The sequence below is a fragment of the Mus caroli genome, unplaced genomic scaffold (assembly GCF_900094665.2).
Source record: "Mus caroli unplaced genomic scaffold, CAROLI_EIJ_v1.1 scaffold_21171_1, whole genome shotgun sequence".
NCBI lineage: Eukaryota > Metazoa > Chordata > Mammalia > Rodentia > Muridae > Mus > Mus caroli.
In genome coordinates this window covers 1,766-12,218 of record NW_018389358.1, presented here as the reverse complement: position 1 = coordinate 12,218, position 10,453 = coordinate 1,766, and the positions used below count along the sequence as shown (strand labels likewise).

At 40.5% G+C, this 10,453-nt stretch overlaps 1 protein-coding gene across 1 annotated transcript; it reads right to left on the bottom strand.

Moving 5' to 3' along the window:
• Positions 1–576: 576 nt before the first annotated feature.
• On the bottom strand, positions 577–3,575 carry LOC110288070 (dynein heavy chain 7, axonemal-like; the record flags this gene model as incomplete). The annotated part of the gene is made up of 2 exons (XM_021154525.1): positions 577–806; positions 2,703–3,575. Coding segments are annotated over 2 exons (1,103 nt in total), but the record flags the coding sequence as incomplete, so codon positions are not given.
• Positions 3,576–10,453: the final 6,878 nt, after the last annotated feature.

Below are 10,453 nucleotides of genomic sequence, written 5' to 3'. Positions count from 1 at the left end.
GGGAAAACCACCACTCTTAAATGGTCCTTACTCAACATCACTGTCAAGGAATCCTAGGCATTTACCCTAAGGGAACACCTTGCTCTTCTATGTGTGGGGGAAACATGTTCTTGAAGGTGCACATGTGTATTTGTGTTTTGCAGCCAGTGGTCAACTTGGGATTCATTCCTCCAACACCATCTACTTTGATAAAGCTGGCTGGGCAGCAAGCCTCAGGGGGTTGGCCTGTCTCCATCTTCCAGAACTGGGATTATAAATACACGCTGTCATGCCCACCCAGTGTCTNCTCCCTGCTGTGGTTCCGAGGATTACAATTGAGGTCCTCATGATTGTACAGCCATCTCTTCAGTGATACCTCGATACTTGCAGTAAATGCAATGATTAATTTATAGTGTACTAGGCAACATCATTACACCCAAGAATAGACTGCTTCCTACCATGACTCTGTAAGCACTGACTCCCAGTTTTAGTAAAACATTATATTCATAGCATTTGTTTGCACCATTGCTATGTCATTTTTTGTAAACATTTTAAAACTTTCATTGCTTACTTAAAGAGAGAACATTTCATCCTTACTTTCTTTTCTTTTCTAACAACAGTTTGAAGGTAGAGATCAATTCCAGGTAGGAGGTGGGAGTCACATAATTATATCTTTGAAGTTCGTTGTGGAAGGATGTTGATAAGTTGATAGTAGAAGTGTGGAACCTTTTACACATGTCAATACAGCCTTCTTGGATTTCCTCTGACATCTCAATGTCTTCCAGGAACCGTGAAGCAACCGCTTCCAGAGCATCTTCTGGCCATGACTAAATTTAAAATGAATATTTTAGCAATTCATCAAGGTGGGTAATATGATCCTGTCACTGCAGCGGCCTTTTGCAATATGTGGGATGACAATAGAGAGGAATAGTTTGGGACACACAGTGGGAAAGACATGCTCATGAAGAGCCTTCTTCCTGCCCTTGCCTGCTTGAGACAAAATGATGGTGGTGGCCAGGGCTGGTAGCAACTCTCTCCAGTTTACTCTGGGTTTAGAGACATAGTTACCAAGTGTTAACAGGACAAAGAAAGGGGAAGGGGATCTAAACTCAGTGTGTGTTTCCTTGTGTATGCTATGTATTATTTCATTTAATCCTCCTCTCTCTTTTTATAATTTCCCGTTAAAGGACAGAATCACATAAATGACTACAACCTATCTCTTGGATAGCTCAGGCACCTCAATGTCAACAAGCCTGTACCACAATATCTCCTTCCCCATCAGAGCTGTATTCTTTCTCAACTCAGCAAACTTCACCATCAGTCACCAACGTGTCAAAACCCAGGATCATCCTTTCTCTGCTCCACGGCCTCAGACCTCTATGTGTTGCATGAGAAAGTTCTACAGCATTGCAAGCCTAACTCTCCCTTCTCCTCATCATGTCCAAACTCCCTTCTTTCCACACCACTGCCATCCTCGCTCACATGTTTGTTATCTTTAGCCAATATGTTCCACTGTTACCCTTGCTGCCTTTGGTCTTCAGAAAGGCACAAAATGTCTTTACAAAATAGAAACCACCCTCATAGCACACTTCCCAGTACAACTCAGGAAGTCCTCCAGTATGCATTTGAAAAGATCCCAACCATCTTGCAAATTTCTATCTGATTTGGCCCTTTCTAACTTTCTGACCTCAACCATGACACCTCCCTCTGAGTTCCTCTACTCCTGTTATCCCAACCCCTTCTCTACCATCCAGCCCCATTTTCTCTAATTCACATCTTTCCCAAGATCTTGGTCCTGGTCAGTTTTGTGTGTTTGTTCTGTTCTGTTCTGTTCTGTTCTGTTCTGTTCTGTTCTGTTCTGTTCTGTTATGTTATGTTCTGTTCTGTTCTGATCTGATCTGTTCTGTTTTTCTTTTAAAGGCTGACTGTAGAAAGCCTTGGCTCCCTGGATGTACCTCCTCATCTCTTGTTGATACAATATTACCTATTAGGTACAAAGCAAGGAAGAAGGGAACAAAGGATGCTCACCTGAAGTAAATTGTGAGGCCATAGAGGTATAGAGCCTATGTAAATTTCCAGCATCTTAAGTGGTTGTGTCAGATCTACACATAGGATTTCAACTACAGCACCACACGAATGTGGGAAGGCTGCTCTGTGGTGCCACGGAAAACCAGGAGAATCGGACTTCTCACACATTTACTGCTTTTCTGCCCCCTACCCCCCACCATCTTTGTCATAGCTTCTCTGGTCTCAGCCTGTGCTTTCTGAGAAAATTTCTACTACAAAAATTCCCACAGTGTTTTTCCTTGAATTTTTGTTGGGTTTGGTAAATAGGGCAGAGGATGGAATAAGCCAGAGGGTGGAGGTCTGTCTGTCTTCTACATGTCATCCCATCCTGCCCTCTTGGCTCTCTTCCCCATACAGTGCTTCTGTGACCAGTCCCTCCCAAGTTCTTCTCAGCTAGGACATGGAGTATGGTGCTTCCTATCAGGATCCTGATATAAGGATAGACTAATCCTAAAATTTTGTTCTGGGATATATTGATATTAATGGATGATATCCTATAATGATTTATGCTGATATAACTTCATATGATACATTATGATAAAAATCAAAGATTTTTCTAGTATACATCATTTTGAGATGTAGTCTATAAAATATTTCACAGTGATGATGGAGATTCAACATTTTGAGGACTCTACGTAAATTTTACATGGAAATACCTGAAACCAGTCAATGGTACAGCAGTTAACAAGAGCAGGGAATTTCCGAAGACGAATCCGAAATGCGTCTCCGATGGGACTCATGGCCAGGACCACATGCAACTGGTTGCGGCAGCGGTCAATAAACATGTTGAAAAGAGCTATTGGGCTCCCGTCTGTCTGTTTGGTTTTATCCCGCTGGCGATCTAACTGACGCATTTTTTCACATATTTCTTGCTTCTCATCTAAAGCAAAGAGGTTTGGAACCTCTCCGGCGTTTAGGAGGTTGTTGACATCTTCTAGAAACGACTCTCTTTTTATTTGTGTATCTGTGAACAGGAAGACTCCCTGCATGTCATTCTCTGCACATTTTCTTAAGATCACTTTCAGATCTTCATGCCACTCATGGCTACCGTAGCCCTTGGAGATTTCCACTTGGAATAGTGAATAATCAGCCATGTGTGCAGCAAGTCTGGTGACTGACTGCCTCCCGCTCCCGCCCACCCCCACCAGAAGGGCGTGGCTCCGTGGCTGCTTCAAGATTCGAGAAATTCTGCTTATGTGTTCTATGGCAAATCGGAACAAGACGAGGTTCATGGGCTTTTTGCTCATGTTGTTATATTCATCTAGATGGCCTTCAACAATCATCCTGAGAGCATCCACATTTGCAATTTCTCTGTAGCCAAAATCTTCCCTCTTAGGATCATGGAAATCACAAAACATTAAACTTCTTAAATCATCTTCTTCTACAGTGCCATCATGATTAAAATCCAAGTTTTTAAATAGGTCATGAAAATCTTCCCGCATGTAATTTTTCAGAATTTCTTGTATGTAGTTAATAAGCCAGCTTCTGTCAGCATTATCCACAAGGCGATCATAATATACTCTGAGGACCTGAATAATTTAAAAAGTGGCATTAAGAATACTTTTTATATTTGTTTATTTATTTTGTATAAATTATAAAAACATAAAATAGGTAGTACAAAATACTGTCATAAAATATCTACAAGTTGTATTAGAAGCATACGAGAATACTTAAGATTATCTCATAATAAAGTTTAAATATTAACTTTAACAATGTCTGTTTGATACAATAGTTTGCTTCAGTGATCAATACATGAAAAGTAATTTGCATCCAGTATGATGCCTATGAATCAAAGACCAGTGTGGTATGACAACCCTAAGTGTGCAGTAGTGGCACACACACCTTGGTGGTAACCAACAGCTCTCTAATTGGACTTAAGATCACTTCAAGAGGGAAATTATGTCTGGTACTTGAAATGTAGATAACTACTAAGTGCTGGTAATGTCATGGTTATTGCAGGGAAACCTGTAACCGGAACTGGACTAAGCTAGCCTACTCCCTAACAGCAATCTAAAACATTCATCCTTATTCTCAAGATAACTGCAGTCTTCAGCCCTCATGAAGGAACCTTATCTTTGCAACAGATGGAGACCACTACAAAAAACCCCACAATCAATAAAAATGCATAATTGTGGAGCCCTGACACAATGGATACATCTTTAAAGCATCACCACATCTAAGTCTCAGGGAACAATGTGGAAGACAGGGCAAAAAAGATCATAAAAGCCAGAGGATCCAGGAGGTTGCTGATATCATGTCTCCTAGTAATATCAGAAGCTGTACCTACAAAGTCTCACCAGCATAACTGCCCACATACAAGCTGAATGAGGATGACACTAATAGACATGCCAAACTGGATGAGGAAAAGCCCAAAGGATGCAACTGTACACAAAGAACTATAGGCAACCAAGAAAAGATGGTAGTGTGAGAGGTGAACTTCCCCAGGGGATGACACACCAATTGGTTCAGTGTCAAATAGTTATCCCTGAGAACACTTGTGTAAGTAAGAGTGTAAGTACTGAATGGTTTGTTATATTTAGGAATATGTATGTATACATATATGCATATAATAACAACTAGTAAAAAAAAGCCTTGGATAGGAAGGAAGAGAGGGAAAGGGCATATGGAGGGTTTGGAGGGAAGAAAGCGAAGGGGGAAATGTTTGTAATTATATTATAATCTCAAAATAAATAAATAAGTAAAATTTTAAAGTAACATGCAGAGCCTGATGGATTGTGTACATGCAAAGGAACTGAGGCTCTGAGAAGGTGTCTGACTACCTCAGCTGATCCCTGAGACCCAGGCCATAGGATGTGGTCACTAGAAGCCAGGAATTGATACCTCCCTTTCCAGGATGTTTATTTTCTTTTCCAAGGATAGTGACTTTTTAAAGGTTATTGACAAAAGTTATTTGATGTGTTTTTTTTTTTTATTGCTAGCTACATCTACTCTTTCTATTTTCTTATTTTATTAATCATTTTATTTAGTTACATTTCAAATGATATCCTCCTTCTTGGTTACCCTTCCACCGACCCCGTCATACCACCCCCCCTTTGGTTCTATGAGGGTGCTTCTCTACCCATTCACTTACTCCTGCCTTACCCCTCTAGCATCCCCTTATGCTGGGACATCAAACCTCTCTCCCCTCCCACTGATGTCAGATAAGGCCATCCTTTGCTACATATGTATCTGGAGTCCTGGCTCCCTCCATGTATACTCTTTGGTTGGTGGTTTAGTCCCGTGGAGCTCTTGGTGGTTCAATTAGTTGATTTTTCTTCTTATGGGGTTGCAATCCCCTTCAGCTCCTTTGGTCCTTACCCTAGCTTTCCAGTGGGGTTCCCGGGCTTAGTCTGATGGTTGGCTGTAAGTATCTGAATCACCTGACATCCACTCTAAGATTGAGTGTTACAGTTATACCATGAATGTATGCTCCTTATCATTTTCTACTCACTTACCCTTCTTCTTTTGAAATATCCCAAAATATTCTTGTCCCAGACTTAACATAATGCTATCAAAAGGGTTCTAGATATGGCAAGCGGTCTAGACTATGCCACCTTGGCATTGTCTCTATTTTTAGAGTATTTGTTGTGTTTTTAAGTACATGTTTTAGACAATTGTCTTAGATAAAGCAACAGTTGTTTTAGATATATGGTAGATGCCTGAAGTAGTCCAGGTATAAGTTATTACAGAGATAGCATATTTAAAATAAATCTGATTATATGAATATTCTCTGGGGCCACAACAAGTAAGCATGTTTTCTGCCTTCATGAGTACTACTTCATGGTGACTATTGCTGTCCTAAGATTATAGTTCATTTTGGATGGAATTACACAGCCCTGCTTTTGGAGACTGGACCTTCAAGAGACAATTACACCTAAATGACATCAAAATGGCCCCTAATGACAAAATGGGAGATATATCTATGGGAAGAGGATGCTCTCTTACTTTCCTACCCCACTCTTTCTTTCCCTAACTAATTCTGAGGACAAGCTTTTGAAAATTAGTGTGCCAAGTGTTTGGTTTTATTATGGTGAGATTAGTTGTAATTTGTTCTGATGTATGACGGGTATTTTAAACTTATCTAATATGTGGTTTACAAACACTGTCTCTATCCTACGTATTGTCTTTTCACTTTCTTAGTTTCCTTTCCAGCATGAAAACAATTTAATTTTGGTGAAATTTATTCATCTCTTTCTCTCCTTGTGGTTATGGTTTTGCCTTGTTTTTGTAAAATACCCATATTTAACAAGTAAACCAGGTAATATGCTTAATAACATTTAAATCCCATGGAGAAACCTCAGGGAGTGAGAGGAAACCAGTTTTCTTCAAAAGCCTTTAATGAAATGATATCAAGTCCTTTCCAGAAACTGCTAGAAAGGAAAAAAGGCACCATTTTAGTCTTCCACATATATCAAGCCCTGAGGATGCTTTCTTACATGAGCAGGAATAAGCCACAGATTGAGATCAATACTTCACTTTTTTGGGGGAAATATTAAAGACAATATGTCAAATGTTGTTCTTGGAATGAAGGATAAATCATAGAAAGAAAGGAAAAAAAAAGAAATTGTCTTTGTGACATGCTAAAGGAAATGGGCAATAAACCTAACAAACAAATTCCAACAAACCAGGAGTTGCCATATACTATGGAAAGTGGAAAGTGGAGAAGAGAAAAAGTGCTGGGTAGGAGTGGGCTGTTGGGTTGTAGTATTAAACAGCATGGTCAGTGGAGACCTCAATGAGGAAGGGAAGAGGTTAGGTTCAGATATTCAACATCAGGCAGAAAAGCCTTCCACACACCCTGAGGGGAAGGTGCATAGGTACCCAAACCAGTGTCTGTGAACCACTAGATTAAAATTCTGAACGTATTTATATGCCAGCATGCGTATATCTGAGAATATAAAATAGTCATAAATATTACAAGTTATTTTGCTATGGATATTGTTGAATATCCAAAGATCTGTTAGCCAATGTTAAAGTTAAATAATCTGATAGAATCTGCAAAGGGCTCAAAAGATACTGAGTATGTTATATACACACAACAGCATATATAAACCACTCATTGGCTAGAAAGAAGCAACAGCATGTATAATCCCAAGTGATGAAGTCTATTATGTAACATCTACTTTGCTTGCCTCCTCCCTTATGTACCATTATTTACTGAATGCTTGTTACATACTATACACTCGGGAACACAAGCAAAGGCTGATACAGTAGCAGAGACAGCAAGCAAACAAGCAAACAAAACTCAGAATGTGCCAGGTGCTATTCTATGTTACAAAGAATACATCAAAGTAATGGTCAATGACTGGGTTTGGGGTGGCTTGTACAATTGTACTATTATAATAACAGGATCTCTAAGTAATGACCACAGGCATTCCATATAATGAGAAGAAAATACTGCAGACAGAAGAGTGATTAAGGGAAAAGCTCCTTAGATGGAAAATTCTAGATGTTTCCTAGAGTAAGATTGTCTCATGATGAAATGCTTCCGTATTCTAAATCTTTGTGTAATTGCAGAATTTATGTGTTGACATCTACCCTCCAAGATGATGGTATTAATAGGTGGAGCTTTGTGGGGGGTAATCAAGTTATGGGGCAGAGTACTCATAAATAGATTAATGTTTTATAAACAAAACTGCAGAATCCTTAATCTTGTGAACACAGAGAGAAAGGTGTGTCGACAAACAAGCAGACTCTCCACAGATACCCACACTGCCACTCCCCAGACTTGGTCTCTACAACTGTTTGAGATAAAATTCCTGCTATTGATCTAAAGCCACTTGATCTAAAGGTTCTTGGTTAAAGTATCCACCATCTCAAGAAAGAATTAAATATAGTAGTCATATTAAGGTAATGATGAAAACTACAGCAGTTGGTTGGGAAGCAAGCCAATGCGTAATCCACTTTAGAAGATCTTGTTTATTAGGACCAAAGGACTCAAGGCTGTGCTCAGGCCTCTAGGTAGGAGGAACAGCCTTAGACAGAAACAATACAATAAATGTAAATGTAAACATAATGAGGCCTCATGGAGAAGGAAGCTCTTCCCTTTAAAGCCTGGAGAGTTGCTTTATGAAGAAGAGAGGTGAGACGAGTAGTGGGTGGGCTAGAGAGGAGTCTCCTTGGAGAGCAGTCTTCAGAACCCTTCCCTGAGCAAATCCCAGGAACAGATAGAATATCAGACATTTGTAAGTCTGAGGGACTGGAGGGAACTTTAACTTCACATGATTTAGTGCACTGCTGTGTTTGTGATGAAGAGGATAGAAAAGTTAGGTCCCATACACAGAGCCTTCAAGGATTTTCTTAACTCTGCTCCACAGCCAGCTGCAGGGAGGCATGGTCCTCATTGTGTGGGATCTGGACTTTTAGAAGTGACCACTGTCTTTTAGCGACAGCACATGTTCTAACAGGAGGCACAGTCTTCCATTGACCCTAATGCTTCATCCTTGGCCCTCTCTCTGACTTCTAGGATATTTCTATGATCCATTTGCCCACTAAACATGGAGCCTCTGTCCCTATCGCCAGCTATGACCCATACTCAGCCCGTTAGCTAATTCAAGAATGAGAGGGAGGTCATACTTTCCAAAGAGTAATATTTGCCTTGCTGAGGCTATAACTTCCAAGTACAGATGGCCACTAGAATTCAGATTTGTATTTGTAAGGATTTAGGGATTCAAGTATTGAATTTAAGGTCCCTTGGGAAGCTGATTTGTTGGGATCTTTTAAATTTTACTGACTGTAGCACATGGGTTTAGTGTAGCAGCATATTCTGATTGCTAGGTTAGTTAAAACGAAAACAACTATATTATTCGCATATGGAACATGGGATAGGGCTGGGTGTTTCCACCTTTCTGCAGTCTCTGTGATCATTCAAAATATCAAACTTTCATTTTCTATGTGTCACATTTTGTGTTTTCTCTCCCTCCCTCCTCCTACCAAGTCTTTAAAAGAAAATGCACATAACCAGAAGAACATCCTTGCCTTATTCCCCAGAGAACTTAGAGATATCTTTTGGGCTCTCGAACTAGGGATCCTAACACTCTTAGCTTCATAGTTTTATGTTCTTTAAGCCATCTTCAGATAAATAACAAAATTAACTGATACAGTCACTGTTTCTAAAACTACCTGTTTAACATTTCTTATCACAAACAAACAAAACCTGTTTAACAAGGATCTGGGGAGGGCTACGATGCTTAAAGGAAATGGGCTGAAATGAATTCATACTTCAGAATACTTTGTATGCCAAAATGCAAGATTAGACATTAAGTACTTTAAAAAATTTTGGTATTAAATACTTTAATATGTACTTTGACAGTGGCCTAATTAGTGCCAAGTGTGGGGAGTCATTCCGGACTCCCTGGCCAGCCGGATGGAAATCTGCTCCAGGCAGTAAACAAGCCTATGTTTGGTGGATGGTCCGCCCTTAATCCCCGACTGGCTGAGCAAGCCTGCCTGGTGAGGTGATATGACCTGTGGTGATTGGTGGGGGCGTGGTTGTGGCTGGAGTGGAGAAAAACACTTGTAACCAGAGAGGCTGGGGGATTTTAAGAAAGAAGCTGCCTGAGTAAAACTGCTTTAAGAAAAACCGGTGGTTGCGTTTTGCTTGTTGGTCAAGTTGGACGCAACAAGTGGTGCCGAAGAAATCCGGGACCCTATTCCCCCACCGAAGAGGTTCAGAACTTTCTGCAGTCAGGGTCTGTCGACAGGATGAGTGCGGTAAATTACTCAGTATCCCGGGATTGGGATTAGGCTCTCGGTAAAGAGACAATAAGGCTCTCAGTAAAGAGACAAATAGGCTCTCCGGCTCTGGAGACAAGAAAGTGAAAGTAAGAGGGTAGTGAAAGTAAGAGGGTAATAGGGACAGTCTATGGGTTTCTTTCTTTTTCTAGCCATTTGAGTAATTTTTCTGAGGGTGTGAATGACTAGGTATGGGGTTGTCACAGTCACACCCAATTTTTTCAGTGCTCGATGAGCTGCTAAGAGTGAAGGGTGCAAAACTCAAAAAGCATACCATTCAAGCCTTCCTGGAGGAGTGTGACAAGGTTGCTCCTTGCTTTGCCGTGTTGGGCCATTTGACTCCTACTAGCTGGGGTACGTTGGGAAGAGACCTAGATTTCTCCTGGGAGCAGGGTGTCCTTAAAGAAGGTACTAGAGAAGTGTGGAAACTAGTGAATAGCTGTTTAGAAGATGAGCGTTGTTGTCAAGGCAGTGGAAACAGGCAAGCAAGCACTAGAACAATTGAAGGAAGAGAGATCATTAAAGTTCAAAAAGGAGAGCTCATTGAGCTCTGAAAGTGGATCAGAGGAGGATATAGAGGAGCTAGCACGGAGTTAGGAAGAAGCTCCTTGTATCCTAATTTTACAAGATTAAGGAAAGATAAGGAAGGGCATGATGGGATGTTTCAACCATA